Genomic DNA, 19,322 nt, shown 5'->3' with positions numbered 1-19,322 from the left:
GAGATGGAAGAGTGCAGGAGGAGGGTAGAGGGAGAGATGGAAGAGTGCAGGAGGAGGGTAGAGGGAGAGATGGAAGAGTGCATGAGAAGGGTAGAGGGAGAGATGGAAGAGTGCATGAGGAGGGTAGAGGGAGAGATGGAAGAGTGCAGGAGGAGGGTAGAGGGAGAGATGGAAGAGTGCAGGAGGAGGGTAGAGGGAGAGATGGAAGAGTGCAGGAGGAGGGTAGAGGGAGAGATGGAAGAGTGCAGGAGGAGGGTAGAGGGAGAGATGGAAGAGTGCAGGAGGAGGGTAGAGGGAGAGATGGAAGAGTGCAGGAGGAGGGTAGAGGGAGAGATGGAAGAGTGCATGAGGAGGGTAGAGGGAGAGATGGAAGAGTGCAGGAGGAGGGTAGAGGGAGAGATGGAAGAGTGCAGGAGGAGGGTAGAGGGAGAGATGGAAGAGTGCAGGAGGAGGGTAGAGGGAGAGATGGAAGAGTGCAGGAGGAGGGTAGAGGGAGAGATGGAAGAGTGCAGGAGGAGGGTAGAGGGAGAGATGGAAGAGTGCATGAGGAGGGTAGAGGGAGAGATGGAAGAGTGCAGGAGGAGGGTAAAGGGGAGAGATGGAAGAGTGCATGAGGAGGGTAAAAGGGGAGAGATGGAAGAGTGCATGAAGAGGGTAAAGGGGAGAGAATGAAGAGTGCAGGAGGAGAGTAAATGGGAGAGATGGAAGAGTGCGGGAGGAGGGTAGAGGGAGAGATGGAAGAGTGCAGGAGGAGGGTAGAGGGAGAGATGAAAGAGTGCAGGAGGAGGGTAGAGGGAGAGATGGAAGAGTGCAGGAGGAGGGTAGAGGGAGAGATGGAAGAGTGCAGGAGGAGGGTAGAGGGAGGGTAGAGGGAGAGATGGAAGAGTGCAGGAGGAGGGTAGAGGGAGAGATGGAAGAGTGCATGAGAAGGGTAGAGGGAGAGATGGAAGAGTGCATGAGGAGGGTAAAGGGGAGAGATGGAAGAGTGCATGAGGAGGGTAAAGGGAGAGATGGAAGAGTGCAGGAGGAGGGTAGAGGGAGAGATGGAAGAGTGCAGGAGGAGGGTAGAGGGAGAGATGGAAGAGTGCATGAGGAGGGTAAAGGGGAGAGAATGAAGAGTGCAGGAGGAGAGTAAATGGGAGAGATGGAAGAGTGCAGGAGGAGGGTAGAGGGAGAGATGGTAGAGTGCAGGAGGAGGGTAGAGGGAGAGATGGAAGAGTGCAGGAGGAGGGTAGAGGGAGAGATGGAAGAGTGCATGAGGAGGGTAAAGGGGAGAGAATGAAGAGTGCAGGAGGAGAGTAAATGGGAGAGATGGAAGAGTGCAGGAGGAGGGTAAAGGGAGAGATGGAAGAGTGCAGGAGGAGAGTAAATGGGAGAGATGGAAGAGTGCAGGAGGAGGGTAAAGGGAGAGATGGAAGAGTGCAGGAGGAGGGTAGAGGGAGAGATGGAAGAGTGCATGAGGAGGGTAAAGGGGAGAGAATGAAGAGTGCAGGAGGAGAGTAAATGGGAGAGATGGAAGAGTGCAGGAGGAGGGTAGAGGGAGAGATGGTAGAGTGCAGGAGGAGGGTAGAGGGAGAGATGGAAGAGTGCAGGAGGAGGGTAGAGGGAGAGATGGAAGAGTGCATGAGGAGGGTAAATGGGAGAGAATGAAGAGTGCAGGAGGAGAGTAAATGGGAGAGATGGAAGAGTGCAGGAGGAGGGTAAAGGGAGAGATGGAAGAGTGCAGGAGGAGGGTAAAGGGGAGAGAATGAAGAGTGCGGGAGGAGAGTAAATGGGAGAGATGGAAGAGTGCGGGAGGAGGGTAAAGGGAGAGATGGAAGAGTGCGGGAGGAGGGTAGAGGGAGAGATGGAAGAGTGCAGGAGGAGGGTAAAGGGAGAGATGGAAGAGTGCAGGAGGAGGGTAAAGGGGAGAGAATGAAGAGTGCAGGAGGAGGGTAAATGGGAGAGATGGAAGAGTGCAGGAGGAGGGTAAAGGGAGAGATGGAAGAGTGCAGGAGGAGGCTAGAGGGAGAGATGGAAGAGTGCATGAGGAGGGTAAAGGGGAGAGATGGAAGAGTGCAGGAGGAGGGTAAAGGGGAGAGATGGAAGAGTGCATGAGGAGGGTAAAGGGGAGAGCATGAAGAGTGCAGGAGGAGAGTAAATGGGAGAGATGGAAGAGTGCGGGAGGAGGGTAAAGGGAGAGATGGAAGAGTGCAGGAGGAGGGTAGAGGGAGAGATGGAAGAGTGCATGAAAAGGGTAGAGGGAGAGATGGAAGAGTGCATGAGGAGGGTAAAGGGGAGAGATGGAAGAGTGCATGAGGAGGGTAAAGGGGAGAGCATGAAGAGTGCAGGAGGAGAGTAAATGGGAGAGATGGAAGAGTGCGGGAGGAGGGTAAAGGGAGAGATGGAAGAGTGCAGGAGGAGGGTAGAGGGAGAGATGGAAGAGTGCAGGAGGAGGGTAGAGGGAGAGATGGAAGAGTGCAGGAGGAGGGTAGAGGGAGAGATGGAAGAGTGCAGGAGGAGGGTAGAGGGAGAGATGGAAGAGTGCGGGAGGAGGGTAAAGGGAGAGATGGAAGAGTGCGGGAGGAGGGTAGAGGGAGAGATGGAAGAGTGCATGAGAAGGGTAGAGGGAGAGATGGAAGAGTGCATGAGGAGGGTAAAGGGGAGAGAATGAAGAGTGCAGGAGGAGAGTAAATGGGAGAGATGGAAGAGTGCGGGAGGAGGGTAGAGGGAGAGATGGAAGAGTGCGGGAGGAGGGTAGAGGGAGAGATGGAAGAGTGCAGGAGGAGGGTAGAGGGAGAGATGGAAGAGTGCAGGAGGAGGGTAGAGGGAGAGATGGAACAGTGCAGGAGGAGGGTAGAGGGAGAGATGAAAGAGTGCAGGAGGAGGGTAGAGGGAGAGATGGAAGAGTGCAGGAGGAGGGTAGAGGGAGAGATGGAAGAGTGCAGGAGGAGGGTAGAGGGAGAGATGGAAGAGTGCAGGAGGAGGGTAGAGGGAGAGATGGAAGAGTGCATGAGAAGGGTAGAGGGAGAGATGGAAGAGTGCATGAGGAGGGTAAAGGGGAGAGAATGAAGAGTGCAGGAGGAGAGTAAATGGGAGAGATGGAAGAGTGCAGGAGGAGGGTAAAGGGAGAGATGGAAGAGTGCAGGAGGAGGGTAAAGGGAGAGATGGAAGAGTGCAGGAGGAGGGTAGAGGGAGAAATGGAAGAGTGCAGGAGGAGGGTAAAGGGAGAGATGGAAGAGTGCATGAGGAGGGTAGAGGGAGAGATGGAAGAGTGCATGAGAAGGGTAAATGGGAGAGATGGAAGAGTGCAGGAGGAGGGTAGAGGGGAGAGATGGAAGAGTGCGGGAGGAGGGTAAAGGGAGTGATGGAAGAGTGCAGGAGGAGGGTAGAGGGAGAGATGGAAGAGTGCAGGAGGAGGGTAAAGGGAGAGATGGAAGAATGCAGGAGGAGGGTAGAGGGAGAGATGGAAGAGTGCAGGAGGAGGGTAGAGGGAGAGATGGAAGAGTGCAGGAGGAGAGTAAAGGGAGAAATGGAAGAGTGCAGGAGGAGGGTAAAGGGGAGAGATGGAAGAGTGCGGGAGGAGGGTAAAGGGAGTGATGGAAGAGTGCAGGAGGAGGGTAGAGGGAGAGATGGAAGAGTGCAGGAGGAGGGTAAAGGGAGAGATGGAAGAGTGCAGGAGGAGGGTAGAGGGAGAGATGGAAGAGTGCAGGAGGAGGGTAGAGGGAGAGATGGAAGAGTGCAGGAGGAGGGTAGAGGGAGAGATGGAAGAGTGCATGAGGAGGGTAAAGGGGAGAGATGGAAGAGTGCATGAGGAGGGTAAAGGGGAGAGAATGAAGAGTGCAGTAGGAGGGTAAATGGGAGAGATGGAAGAGTGCGGGAGGAGGGTAAAGGGAGAGATGGAAGAGTGCAGGAGGAGGGTAGAGGGAGAGATGGAAGAGTGCAGGAGGAGGGTAAAGGGAGAGATGGAAGAGTGCATGAGGAGGGTAGAGGGAGAGATGGAAGAGTGCATGAGGAGGGTAGAGGGAGAGATGGAAGAGTGCATGAGAAGGGTAAATGGATAGAGGGAGCGTAGGATGAGCATAGAGGGAAAGAGTGCAGGATGACAATATGAGTGAGAGTAAAGAGCATAGGATAATTGTAAAGAGGGGAGAGGGGAGAACATAGGTTAAACGTAAAGGGGGTACAGAGAAGAGCGTAGGATTAAAGTTAAGGGAGTAGGGAAGAGCGTAGGATCAAGGTAAAGATGAATGGTGGATGCATATAAAGTGAGACCGGGAAGAGTGGAGGATAAAGATAAATGGAGAGAGCAGAGAATAGGGATATACATGAGTGTATAGGAGTAGACAGCACTAAGCATTCTGCTGGGACCTCTTCTGACATTTACAATAGAGAAGAGGAAACCGCTTTCTCAGCACCACAAAGATTGGTAGAAATCACAGTTTAGCTCTTACATATTGTACAGTGGGGATTAAAGAGAATCCAAGGCTGGGAGTAGATGGAACCATGAAAGGACAAGAACAGGCAGGAGGAATAGAGGAGGGGTGTGGGGCACAGGGGCTGGTGCGCGATAGAATATCAGTACAGTTACTGATCGTCTTACCTGGACGTGGCGGTAATTAATGCTTCATGTATTCAGAGGAGCAATTTATACAGGCTGGGACAATGCGCTGAGTTGTGTACACACACAGAAATGTGGGGATTCTGTCTCCTAATTCCAGAAGTGTGATCAGCAAATAGTGCTAAACAAATATAACAACAAGGCTGACAAAGAGCCCGATCTGCAGCTGTATCACTGGCAATACGCTTGTTTATTTTACAAATAATAAAGGGGGTAAAAAGAGGCTAATCAGCCGCCTGGGAGCAGTATATGGTCTGCAGTTCCGAGCACCCCCGCTGCAGTGATGGAACCCATCCAAAACCCAACTTATGGCTGGAGTACTGAACTTTATGTTAGATTACACCAACCCCCGTTCAGAAGGAATTAGGCAAATATATACAGCAACGAGCAGCAGGATGACGGGGGAAGGATACGTTCTATGCAGATCAAGCTGTCTGCCAGCTCGCTGTAGGAAGAATGCAAAAAGGGCAAAAATAGGGATGCATCATGTGTACAGACAAGTGCCGACACAGAGATGGTCCAGATATACCCCACACTATAGGTGCAATTGCTATTACTTATGGAAAGCTATACGCTGGTCAGCAGAAGTAGTATATGCACCCATTTGGCCAGATCACATATTGACTCATTCACTGATAGGCGTCTGGCAGCAATTGCATGTAGTACAAGAGTGTATATGAGCGTACGTGTGCTAGATTAGCACACGGATCCCTCTAACATCTCGCCTCTCCGACCGCAGACCGGCACAAATGCCACAATTGCGCAGATTTGCATAGGCACATACAAGACGGCCCACTTTTCTGGACATGCGCAAAGTAGGGATGAACATCGGAAGCCCACCATCAAATGATGGCTGGGCTTCCGCCATCATATTTTTTGATACGATGGTAACTAACCAAAAAAAAAAAAAGATTTGATTTGCACATGTGCAAAATAAAACATCTTGTGCATGTGCAAAACCTATGAGGATGATCACCCTCGGATGGGACTGGGGGAAAGAAAAAGTGCAAGCATCAGAACACCATCGAAATGATGCCATTGGATGATAAAACCACTACCATCGATAGTTGGAGAACATGGCAATGCGAAGTCCATTCCTAGCACAAATGAGTATCAGAGATGATGTGCTATGATTGTGTGATCATAACAGGCCATAGTCGAGCATCTATACTATGCAAGGCGCCTTCAGCGCAACAAAAGAGCCGAGACGTAACAGTTCATCCGTTTTATTATTCAGTCTTATGTACAAAATTGTCAACAGTTACAACGTCATTTACAAACAGCATCTGTAGGAGAGCGGGGTAATGGCAGGTGCTATACACAGTGAGAAAGACGCCCACTGCGATCACAGTGCATGCGCTACACAGCAACAAGACTCTTCCACATACAGTAGGTGCTGGTACCGGTCTACCTAGTCAGAAGTGTGATTTATACCCCTCCCCCAATAGAGGGCTCTACACACTGGCTCCCGTCACCCCCAGCAGATGGGATTTCAGAAGCCTAAAGCTGGGACATGGGCGTGGTCTTAAATGTGGGAGTGGCCTTGTGAAGTGGGTGTGGGCTGGGCGGAGCACAACCATGGTCAAACTTTGTCCCAACTCTCTATATATTATATATGAAACATCAGTCCTTTTGGCCCATTCAGGATCTTACAGCCAGAGAATGGAGTGCATGGAAGAGATGTTTCATATAATATACAAACTACATTAATATATTTATAACCTCCAGTTATTAATACCAGGAAACATAGGGGTAGATGTATGAAGCAGTGATAAGGGAGGAGAAGTGATAAGGCCCCCATACATTAGTCCGACTTGTCCTAGGGACAAGTCGGACCTGATTTCCCCTGCAGCTCCCCGGGAGGGGGAAGCATGATTAGGCACTTGATGTGCCAAGGTTTGCATATGATAAATCGCATGGATTTATCATATGCAGTCCCCGGGGAGCTGCAGGAGGAGGGAGCCGTGCAGGGGACGGCAACGGGATGCCGGCTAATTGAGAGCTGAGCAGGGAGAGGCTACATAGGGACCCGGGCTGGAGGAAGCTGTGTTGCGGTGGGGTGACAGCGGGAGGCGAGCAGGGAGAACTTGATGACATGACGCTGGCTGCAGGGCAGCGCCGCGAGCCGGGAGGAACAGATAACTTGGAGAAAAAAAACGCCCATAGAGATGACTAGCAAGCCATTGATTGGCTGAGAGAGGTCTCAGCCAATCAATGGCTTGCTAGTCATCTCTATGGGCGTTTTTTTTTTTTAAAGTTATCTGTTCCTCCCGGCTCCCGCCGCTGCGGCGCTGCCCGGCAGCCAGCGTCATGTCATCAAGTTCTCCCTGCTCGCCTCCCGCTGTCACCCCACCGCAACAGCTTCCTCCAGCCCAGCGCCATATGCAGCCTCCCCCTGCTTGGCTCTCTATAGCCGGCATCCCCCGCCCGCTGCTGTCCCCCGCACGGCTCCGGGGCTGGGCTGCACATAAGATTTGGCAAATCTTATGTGCAGCCCGTCCGACCTCCCGACCCCGATCCGATGCGCACGGGACCGCGCATCGGATCAGAGGGGATGTCTACAAGTGCGATTTGGGCCGATTTCACTGCCCGATTCATCCGAATCGGGTGAAATCGTTCCCATATCGTATAGTGTATGGGGGCCTATAAAGTGTCTGGTACTTTATCACCGGCCAATCAGCTCCTGACTTTTCCTTTTCAAACCCAACCTGTTACGTAACAGTCAGGAGCTGATTGGCAGGTGATAAAGTACCAGGCACTTTATCACTTCTCCTCCCTTATCACTGCTTCATACATCTACCCCTCAGTGCTTAAGGACGTCTTCATCGCAGAAATATATTTCTATATAATACAACCACCGACGGGGGAAAAGACAGCAGTCACAGACCGGCATTCAAGACTGAAGGCTTTTAAGGTTATAAGATCTCAGCGACATTCTGATCATTTACAGATGGGAGAACAGAATAAAGTATATTTATGCACAGATAAGACACGTCCCTCCGCAATACTGTAACCACTTATAGTGCTGTATAGATTTAGAACTGGTGACAGTGACGTCACTAATTTGACATCTAGATTTCATCTAGAATCATATACTCAGTGAGAGCATACAGCGCTAGCAATGACACCATTACTGTTAACTGATCCAAGCCCAGCATCCCATAACGCTATCTCCGTAACCAGGGCAACGCCACTTAGCAACAAGGAAGGATCCGTCATGCAGGGAATCCGCAGGCAGTGGCCGGACAGTCCAATCACAGCCAATAGAATGATCAGCAAATAGATAGTGAGGTCCTTCAATTTAACTTTGTTAATTACAGAAGCTAGAGAAACCACATGGAATAAGACTGTGATAAAAAAAAAAAAAATCAACACAAGAACTATATACATAAGATCCGCGGTGGGGAGGAAATAATATATTAATCATTTTATCTGGAGCATCCATCTCCTCATCACCCGAGAACCAGAGTTTAACGTGGGTTCCTTGGAGATACGTCAGCACTCAGCCACTGCATAGGCGCCAGGAAGACGGAATCCTACATACTGCGCCTTCTTCTACCGGCTGCCGCCTCTCCGCTTAGCTCAGTACAACATGGCGGTCAAAGACAGACTTGCGCTGTTCTTGCACCTGTAGTTTCCAGCGCTGCTGGGCGTACTCCACTTTGTTTAATACATTGGCGCGGCTCCGGGAGCGTGCCAGCACTTCATGGGCGTTGGCGAAAGGCTGCTGATCCTGAGGGCAGAAGACATTTACATTTACCATCAAGCACGGACCATTCAGCTGTACGGGCTCGGAAGTCAAACTCCGTAACGAGGTGCAGCCAATCGAATGTCAGCTTTTATTGGTCTGCCAACTGTGCCCTAGACCAGGCATGTCCAACCTTGGCGCTCCAGCTGTTGTGAAACTACACATCCCAGCATGCCTTGCAATAGTTTTAGCATTCCCTAATTGAAAAACTGTGGCTAGGCATGATGGGACTTTTCACAACAGCTAGAGGGCCAAGGTTGGATATGCCTTGGTCTAGACCAGTGGTTCTCAACTTCGGGCCTCAGCGCCCCCCAACAGTTCATGTTTTGCAGGTCTCCACACAGAATCACAAGTGAAGTAATAAGCTCCACCTGTTGATATTTTAAAATGTGTCAGTGAATAATGAGTGCACCTGAGCACCCGCAGGGTGACCTGGAAAACGTGCACTGTTGGGGGTCCTGAGGACCAAGGTTGAGAACCACTGGTCTAGACATTTAAGATGAGCACCGTGTTTTGCCAATGCCAAATCTACAATACCACTTGAGACATCTATAAACAAGCTTGCAAGAACACTACACTTGCCTCTCTCAGGTATAGGCTGATAACAGAAAACAATAGCTTATATTAAGCTCTCTCCTGATGCTTGTAATTGGGGTTTAGTGGTGGTATACGAGATGGACGTAACATGGAATGCACATAAATGCCCAGTAATAAATACAGTATACAGAGATTATTGGAAAACATATTTGTAAAACATCACCCTACACACCTGAGGGTAACGGAAACCGTGATCGCATTAAACCAATCACATTCTCCATTCACACAAATGTTCAGTGCATGCAGTTAGGTGCAATGCCAAAATCTCCAACTTATTATTATTCATATTACATATCAAGTAAAACCATTATTATACAACAGACTTATCTAATTAATATAATGGTGTTAATATCAAGCCTTCTCCGTGTTGCAATCAATGTATGGGCCTTGGTGTCCCATGTGACTGTGGGGGTTATTTTGGTTCACTCTGACAAATTCCTTTTAGAAGCAGGGGGCAGATGTAACATGTGCAGAGAGAATTAGATTTGGGTGAGTTATTTTGTTTCTGTGCAGGGAAAATACTGACTGCTTTATTTTTACACTGCAATATAGATCTCACTTTGAAATAAAACCCCACCCAAATCTAACTCTGCACAAGTAACATATGCCCCACCTGCAGTGCAGCATGGTTTTGTCCCTCTAAAGCTGTGTACACACAGGGGCGATATGGGCTATAATCGCTGGAAATCTGGTCGCTGGCGACCATATTGCCAGTGATGGGAGTGTGACCCGGCGATAAATCGCCGGGTGAGCACTCGCGTTTTCAGCCCCGTTCTAATCGCTAGTCGCAGGAGCTTGCTCCTTGCGACCAGCTGATTACCTCTACGGCACCGCCGGTAGAGGTTCCCTTTCATCAGCGACCATCTCTGGTCGCTGATGAAAAGGAGAAACTGAGCAATATATCTCCCCCGTGTGTACGGGGCTTTAGAAGAAATTTGTCAGAAAGAGTAAACCAAAATAACGCTGTGTGCCCAGAAAACGCTGGTTTCTACAGCTGTGTACACACGGGGGAGATATATTGCTCAGTTTCTCCCTTTCATCAGGGACCAGAGATGGTCGCTGATGAAAAGGAACCTCTGCCGGGTGGTGCCGCAGAGGTAATCAGCTGGTTGCAGGAGCAAGCTCCTGCGACCAGCAATTAGAACGGGGCTGAAAACAGGAGCGCGCACCCGGCGATTTATCGCCGGGGCACACTCCCATCACTGGCAATATGGTCGCCTGCGACCATATTTCCAGCGATTTCAGCCCCTATCTCCCCCATGTGTACACAGCTTACGAGCTTGTGTTAGACATTAATTGCAATGTTCTCCTCATTTATTTATAATTAACATCGCTCACGAGCCTAGTCAGTGCAGAACATATTACTGCATGAAACATGCTGATAGACAGTACAGAGAGGCCTGATCCTAACTCCCTTCTGTCAGTTATCATAATTATATATCAGTTTAAAAACAACCCATTTACAACAAGTGACGCGATCATCCCAGTAATTGTTTACACAACACTCAGCAGCCGATGGGGAATTGTGAATCACCGGCAGGTGGGATCAGGTTACCGGTTATTATAATAATCAACATGAATTAATGTGAGCGCCAAGAGCCGGGTCACAACATGTACTAAGCGTGGTCTCATTACAGCAAACACACGTCTTCACTGCTTTGTAAACAGGGACTATTGTTCCGGGGAGGGAGGGTGCTTGTAAGGCGATTGTATTCAGCTTAATAATACCCCTTTTACACCGCCGAAAAATCCGGGTCAGCGGCGGGTCAGACCCGGATCTTCGGCGGTGTAAATCCCTAACGCCGTGTCCCTTTACATGGGACTTCTACCCAGGTCCTGACCTGGGTAGAACACGGCTAGGACCTGGGTAGAGGGCGGTGTAAATGGGAACGCCGGGTTGGATGACCCAGCTCCCATTTACATGAATGGGGAACGTCCAACCTGCGGACCGCAGCGTCCGCAGGTTGGACGGATTGTCAGTCTGACACTGACAGCCGGCGCTGCTGTCTGCTATACTCTGCAGACAGCAGCGGCGGCGGGGGAGGGAGGTGAACGGATGCCTGTGTGCGGCATCCATTCACCTCCTGTCCAATGGCGGGGGGGTGCGCGCGGGGACTGGGGGCAGCCTAGCAGCTTACCTTAGTGCTGGGCTGCCCCCAGCAGCGTTCCGGGTACGGCAGCGTCCGGTGTAAATGCCGCTAAACGCCGGGTCGCACCCGGCTTCAACCAGGGTCCAAAAAGCCAGGTGCGACCCGGCGTTTTGGTCTAAAAGGGGTATTAGTCTTTAGCAAAAACAGCTAGATAACTATAGGCCTAAATTATTATAGGGGAACCGAGGTCGCCCCATCAGTCTGACAATCAGCTATATATGTAGCTGCTAACGGTTCCAGGAATAAGACATTGAGTTTTATATGTAATAGTACACTGTCGGCTAGCCCCCTTCCTGGCATCTGGTTATTGTACACAAGGAAAAAGGACAGAGCATAGCTCCGCTCCCAACACCTTTGAATGCCCGCCCCACAGGCCAATCAGTCAAAGAAAAGGATGATCATCGATAAAAACATCGATGGTTATCCATTGCATAGTATTCCACTATCGATGGCAATGACCATCCCTACTTCCTTTACATCATCATATTATTGTCGATGACCTCTATAATAATATCATAGAATGATTTTTATTGAAGGGTTCATATATGTTAGAGGTTTCATTCCCTTAGGGAAAACGTGAAACATACTTGAGTGGCGCCCCCTGCCCATGGAGTGGGTACTGCATGACATGCTCACAACTCACCCCAACATCGTCGTCATTCTGTATGAGCTGCGAGTGGCCGAACAGACGTCTCTTAAGCATGGGCTCCACCAGCGTCAGGTACACCATATACAGGAGGAGAAGGCCCAGGATGGAGAGGTAGATGATGATGGTCACCTGAAGAGAGGAAGAGTGGTCGGATATAGGTAATATCTTTATGCAGAGCGTAATAGACAGCAGCCCCTGGGGCTGCAGTGCCGACTCCTGTGAAATTAGCCAATAGGAGTCCACTTGTCATTGGGTGAAATGTATCAAGCCTTCTAAAAAAGTTCCACATAACAACCAATCAGCTTCTACCTAGGATTCATCTAGTACAGCCCAGGCCAACCTATGGCTCTCCCGCTGTTACAAAATTACATATCCCAGGGATATGGTCAATGGATCACCAGCAAGTAGGTCGACATGCAGGAAGGTCGACAGGGACATTAGGTCGACATGGTTTTTTTTTTACTGTTTTTTGAGCCGACATGTGCTGACAGGCGGTATTTCATGCCCTACCATCCACTAAGGTGTGGTGGGAGAATAAAATAGTGTGCCCGAAGCATGGCGAGCGCAGCGAGTGAATGCGGTGGTACGTATCAGTATCCATGTCGACACAACATGTGCCGACAGGCGGTATTTCATGCCCTACCATCCACTAGGGCGTGGTGGTAGTATAAAATAGTGTGCCGAGCGCAGCGGTGCTATGTTTTAGCGTTTATGTTGCCTGTGTCGACATTCAGGTAAACAAAGAAAACTGAACCCCCCCCAAAAAAAACCAAAACATGTCAACTTTTTCAGTCTGATACAAATGTCTCCAAAGAGCAGTTACATGTCGTATCCAAGGCCAACGAAAAATAAAAGTGCAGAATGCTCAGATTCAGAAACTTGCTGTTCCTGTGGCTGTGTGGACAGCAATTGCTGTGCGGATTATAACTCTCCATTACAATGCCTTTGCTCACACTCAGACCATGCAGACGGCGTGGAGTAACAAACCTTGATGGTAACGGAACTCCTTTCTTCGTATTTGCACTCACAGCGCAGGCAGTACGCCTCCACATCTGCACCTGGCACTGGCATGGGATTGACCACGTGGAGACAGTCACTGGCGGGGAGAGCATTCACAGGTCACCATATTATAACATATATACACAGGTGTGATCACACTAGTGGCGTGTTTCATGTGCAGTATTAACAAGGCTGGTACATGTATGTAATAAGGAGTTGTATTGTGTTTCTCATCTACTAGATCAGCTTTAGACTGTAAGCTCTGGGGATCACCAGGAAACTCTCGCAGTCCAGCGTCAGCATGGACCGATTCCTCGTACTGTCCTCTCAACACCAACCCCTTCATCATCACCCTCATCATTATCATCACTGTGTAGGCCTGACATGTTACAGACAATGTTCGAAAAATGACAGGAGCCGATTGGCCGTTACTTTCGCTCTCACAATGCAGATGTAACAAGTGCAGAGAGATTTACATTTGGGAGGGGTCTGTCCTAACACAAAACTAAGGTGTGACAATAAAGCTGGCCCAGCATGTGTGGGCTTCATGCAAAAGTAGCCAGTATTTACGCTGCATGCAAAATACACAAATGCACACCTTGCATGGTAGCATATTTCGTCAAGGTGCAAAACTATATATATTTTTATTTGCTTTGCTCCCAATGGAGGATCTCTCCACGCTTTAATAAATATGCCTTTAACATTCTGATGGGAATAAACCAGAATAGATAGGAAGCACAAAACTGGCTAATATACCTATATACAGGCCAACAAGCAATGAAAACTTCCAAACCGGTTTCTTTAGTGTGGGTCCAAAACACACCAAGCACTTCAGCCACAAATGTGACATTCCCTGATGCTGAAGTGCTTGGTTTGGTAAACTGTGCATGTACTTTTTTTAATATACCACACACAGATAGATGGGAGTGCCCAATGTCATCCTGGAAAATGTTACAGTAGAGGTTTTGGACAGTTTTTCCAATATATTTTATTTTCTAAATCAGTAACCTGCCTCTAATAACCCACTGCAAGTTAAACATTTTGTTATACAACCAAATATAAAGGAAAAAGGCCAACTCTCTCAAAACATTTCCTTTACCAGCTTGTAAGTGTAGCAATCTTGTAAAAATATATCCGCAGCCTGCCGCTGCTATCCCACCGATACGGAGGACGAACAGGGTGGGCAATGCTGAGGAATAGAAACGTTTCAGAAAGAGTAGATCAGTGATGGCTAACCTTGACTCTCCAGCTGTTGTTGAACTACACATCCCAGCATGCCCTGCATCAGTTTTAGCATGGCCAAATAGTAAAACGGTAGCAGGGCATGCTGGGATGTGTAGTTCAACAGCTGGAGTGTCAATGTTAGCCATCACTGGAGTAGATCTTTTCTGACATGGAGAGGCCAAGCAGCAACAGAGAGAGCGAAACCGGGTCTTTTAATAAATTGATCAAAAAAGGCCATCTTCAGTGTCCACCATTAGAGAAATCGCCCAATCCCATTCAGATAAAAGTGCGTATGTAGAAGCACCTCCCCCTGCGCAGCTAAAGTCACAGCACAGCGTCTCCGTTACACCGTCAGCAGAATTCATCTCTATGATGTAAAGAAAAATATGTGCGTTTCGGTAATGCTGGACATCTTATGGCGAACGGCGTAAAGACGCAGTGCATCTTTCCATTCATGTGAAATATCATGATGCAATGCTCAGGCATTGGTAAATGTGATTATAAATGAATAAGCCCATACGGATTTTGCATTGCTTACGGCAGTTTAAATACCATTGGGGAGAACCTCTACTTTAATTGGTGGCTGTTTAGAAGTGATAGCAAATATTCTGCACGTTCCCAGACAAACTCAGGGGCAGATTTATTAAGCTCGGTGAAGTGATAAAGTATCTGGTTTTTATCACCGGCCAATCAGCTCCTACCTGTCATTTTTCAAACCAAGCCTGTAACTTCACAGGTAGTAGCTGATTGGCCGGTGATAAAGTAACAGCCACGTTATCACTTCACTGAGCTTAATAAATCTGCCCATCAGTGTTTTCTCAACCAAGTTTAATATCATCCTGGTAAATCCCTCACCAGGCGGTGTGTGTGCTGTATGTACTCCTCATAATACACAGATATGATAATGGCCACTCCAATAGATGCTTTAGTAGCTGACAAATTTGTTTATATCTATCTATATCTCTCACAGCCTTGCTTGGATTTATGCATCCAGTAATTTCTTATGTAATCCATTACAAAAAGTACACTTAAAGAATTGAAAATACGAATACTGGGCCAAAGGCGTAATGTGGGAGACCACAGAGGGAAGACGCAAAGCTCCGCACAGTTACTGTCCCCAGACTGAGAGACTCACCAGTCCTTCTGAGTCACATTCTTGATAAATATGTTCCCAGGTTTATCCTTATAAGGAGGGCAGATACATTTACAGCGGATGTCCTCGGAATTCTGAAAAACATATTGAAATAAAGTGACACATGCTTAGCGAAGTTGTCATCAGTGATTTTAACACCTGCACTGCGCACTTGCCTTTTGGTTAGCACTGCACGCCCTTGCCCTAGGCCTTCTGGCTGGGGTCTATATTAGTGTTCCCGCTGGGCTTTTTTAGCGGGGGGGCGTCCCGCTAAAACAGCCTGCCTTCCTCCTTGCAGGTGAGACCGGGGAAGCCCGGCGCTGCTGTAGATAGCGATGCCCGGCGCTTCCCCGGCAGTGTAAAGCCTTCTGGGCGACCCCCCCCCCCTTCTGTGACGGTGGCCGGGCCAGCCTCTTTTCTTGACGGCCGGGCCCGACCCTTTTTTTGTTGATGAGGCCTGGGCACGCCCCTTTTGTGACGTTGGCAGCCAGGGAACGCCAAAAATAGTGACATCCGCAGGCCCGGTCTGCCCCCTTCACGCAGCCCCCTTTGAAGCGGCGCCCCATCCGCCAAAGTTCCTAGAAGGAACACTATATATTCTTACTTATTTCGGTACTTCCTCATCTTTGCGGCCACCGCTTACACCAGTTATGTTAGCCGCTACGTGAACCGCGATTGTGCGCATGCCATGCTTCGGGGGAGAGCTGCGGTCCCCGAGGGCAACCCCAAACCATAAGGCGGAGGAAAACTACCAAGGGTCTCTCCAAGCTTTGGCAAGAACGATTCACCCGCCCTCCCTAACCCTTCCCGGGGGTTGAGGGAAGAAGGTCTCTCCGAGCTTCGGTGAGGAGGACCCACCGATCCCCATGTTCCCTTCTTTTTCCTTTTGGCTCTCCTTTGGGAGAGGGTTCATATGTATGTACGCACGCACGATTTAGGTCACTGCACTGCGGGTCTGGAGCACTACCTTGGACTCCAAAAAAAAAGGGTAGGGGCTACACACTGATCACTGTGTAGAATATGAGGCGGGAAGGTGCTGGTCACTGTATATATGGTGACGAGGCACAATGGATATCACTGTACATATGGGAAGCGGGCTCAGCATTGTATTCAGTTGTGTCTAGATACACTTCAATCCTTTGACCAGTACAGTATGTCACATTATGTGAGGCCAGAAGTTGTTGTTGCCCTCACAGTGTTTTTTATTTTATCTCAACCAATTTCCGTAGGTGTGTAGGGTATTTAATTTGATTGCAGCTGGATTGAATGCTTATATTCCCCCTCCAGGTATACGTGGACCCAGAGCATGATGTTAAATGGCAGAATACTGAAGTGGTTCTAGCAGCAACCCATTCCATTCTATATATGGGGAGGTGGCTCAGTACTGGTCAATGTATATATGGGGAGGGGGCTCAGTACTGATCACTGTATACACAGGGAGGGAGGGGGCACAGTCCTGATCACTGTGTATATGGGGAGGGGGCTCAGAACTGGTCACTGTATATATATGGGGAGGGGGCTCAGTACTGGTCACTGTATATATGGGGAGGGGGCTCAGTACTGATCACTGTATATATGGGGAGGGGGCTCAGTACTGATCACTGTATATATGGGGAGGGGGCTCAGTACTGATCACTGTATATATATATGGGGAGGGGGCTCAGTACTGGTCACTGTATATATGGGGAGGGGGCTCAGTACTGGTCACTGTATATATGGGGAGGGGGCTCAGTACTGGTCACTGTATATATGGGGAGGGGGCTCAGTACTGGTCACTGTATATATGGGGAGGGGGCTCAGTACTGGTCACTGTATATATGGGGAGGGGGCTCAGTACTGATCACTGTATATATGGGGAGGGGGCTCAGTACTGATCACTGTATATATGGGGAGGGGGCTCAGTACTGGTCACTGTATATATGGGGAGGGGGCTCAGTACTGATCACTGTATATATGGGGAGGGGGCTCAGTACTGATCACTGTATATAAGGGGAGAGGGCTCAGTACTGATCACTGTATATAAGGGGAGGGGGCTCAGTACTGATCACTGTATATATGAGGAGGGGGCTCAGTACTGATCACTGTATATATGGGGAGGGGGCTCAGTACTGATCACTGTATATATGGGGAGGGGGCTCAGTACTGATCACTGTATATAAGGGGAGAGGGCTCAGTACTGATCACTGTATATAAGGGGAGGGGGCTCAGTACTGATCACTGTATATATGAGGAGGGGGCTCAGTACTGATCACTGTATATATGGGGAGGGGGCTCAGTACTGATCACTGTATATATGGGGAGGGGGCTCAGTACTGATCACTGTATATATGGGGAGGGGGCTCAGTACTGATCACTGTATATATGGGGAGGGGGCTCAGTACTGATCACTGTATATATGGGGAGGGGGCTCAGTACTGATCACTGTATATATGGGGAGGGGGCTCAGTAATGGTCACTGTATATATGGGGAGGGGGCTCAGTACTGATCACTGTATATATGGGGAGGGGGCTCAGTACTGATCACTGTATATATGGGGAGGGGGCTCAGTACTGATCACTGTATATATGGGGAGGGGGCTCAGTACTGATCACTGTATATATAAGGGGGCTCAGTACTGATCACTGTATATATGGGGAGGGGTTTCAGTACTGGTCACTCTATATATGGGGAGGGGGCTCAGTACTGATCACTGTATATATGGGAAAGGGGCTCAGTACTGATCACTGTATATATGGGGAGGGGGCTCAGTACTGATCACTGTATATATGGGGAGGGGGCTCAGCACTGATCACTGTATATATGGGGAGGGGGCTCAGTACTGATCACTGTATATATGGGGAGGGGGCTCAGTACTGATCACTGTATACACGGGGAGGGAGGGGGCTCAGTACTGATCACTGTATATATGGGGAGGGGGCTCAGTACTGATCACTGTATATATGGGGAGGGGGCTCAGTACTGATCACTGTATATATGGGGAGGGGGCTCAGTACTGGTCACTGTATATATGGGGAGGGGGCTCAGTACTGATCACTGTATATATGGGGAGGGGGCTCAGTACTGATCACTGTATATATGGGGAGGGGGCTCAGTACTGATCACTGTATATATGGGGAGGGGGATCAGTACTGATCACTGTATATATGGGGAGGGGTTTCAGTACTGGTCACTCTATATATGGGGAGGGGGCTCAGTACTGATCACTGTATATATGGGGAGGGGGCTCAGTACTGATCACTGTATATATGGGGAGGGGGCTCAGTACTGATCACTGTATATATGGGGAGGGGGCTCAGTACTGATCACTGTATATATGGGGAGGGGGCTCAGTACTGATCACTGTATATATGGGGAGGGGGCTCAGTACTGATCACTGTATATATGGGGAGGGGGCTCAGTACTGATCACTGTATATATGGGGAGGGGGCTCAGTACTGGTCACTGTATATATGGGGAGGCGGCTCAGTACTGATCACTGTATATAAGGGGAGAGGGCTCAGTACTGATCACTGTATATATGGGGAGGCGGCTCACCTGGTCCTCCAACGCCAGCACTGATGTGAGCAGCAGGCAAGTCACCACCACGTATCCCGGGACCCAAAGTCCCCGGAGCACGGCCATCACGATACTATCCCCGGATAACACACCGACCCGCCTGTCAGCTGATTCTACAACCAACAGTGACACTGGCTGCCCCACTTCCGGGAACGTGTGCACCTCGCATCCACTTCCCCCGCTACCTGACAGATCTAGCATCAGTTCCGCTACAGACTGAATCACCACGCCTGCCCCCTGCCGGCCATCTGAGCTTATCCCCATGCCAATGATTTTGAGCCCATGAGTATTGTAGCCGCTGTGGGAGTTCCAGTGGCGTAAGTAAAAAAAAAAAAAAAATGCTTCTTTCTTGATGCCAGGGGATCCATGCTTGTTGCCAGGGATTTCATGCTCATTGCTAGGGGTTTCATGCTTATGGCCATGAATTTCATGCTTGTAGCCAGAAATGTCATGCTTGTAGCTAGTGGTTTATTGCTTGTTGCCAGGGGTTTCATGCTCGTTGCCAGGGGTTTCATGCTTGTTGCCAAGGGTTTCTTGCTTGTATCAAGTGTTTCACGCTTGTTGACAGAGATTTCATACTCGTAGCCAGGGGTTTCATGCTTGTTGCCAAGGATTTCATGTTTGTTGCCAGGGATTTCATGCTTGTTGCCAGGGGTTTCATGCTCAT

General features: G+C 49.3%; 1 protein-coding gene across 1 annotated transcript; it reads right to left on the bottom strand.

Moving 5' to 3' along the window:
- Nucleotides 1-7,005: 7,005 nt before the first annotated feature.
- Nucleotides 7,006-18,832, bottom strand: TMEM9B (TMEM9 domain family member B). The gene is made up of 5 exons (XM_083164626.1): nucleotides 18,635-18,832; nucleotides 15,103-15,194; nucleotides 12,732-12,840; nucleotides 11,739-11,873; nucleotides 7,006-8,333 (listed from the first exon to the last, which is right to left on the bottom strand). The coding sequence occupies exons 1-5, from the start codon at nucleotides 18,719-18,721 to the stop codon at nucleotides 8,178-8,180; spliced, it is 579 nt and encodes a 192-aa protein (XP_083020752.1). The 5' UTR covers nucleotides 18,722-18,832; the 3' UTR covers nucleotides 7,006-8,177.
- Between the last annotated feature and the right edge of the window lie 490 nt (nucleotides 18,833-19,322).

Source organism: Crinia signifera, chromosome 11 (genome assembly GCF_055691185.1).
Source record: "Crinia signifera chromosome 11, ASM5569118v1, whole genome shotgun sequence".
In the NCBI taxonomy this organism is placed as follows: Eukaryota; Metazoa; Chordata; class Amphibia; order Anura; family Myobatrachidae; genus Crinia; species Crinia signifera.
Note: the sequence above shows the minus strand (reverse complement) of the source record. Positions and strands in the feature narration are given on the sequence as shown.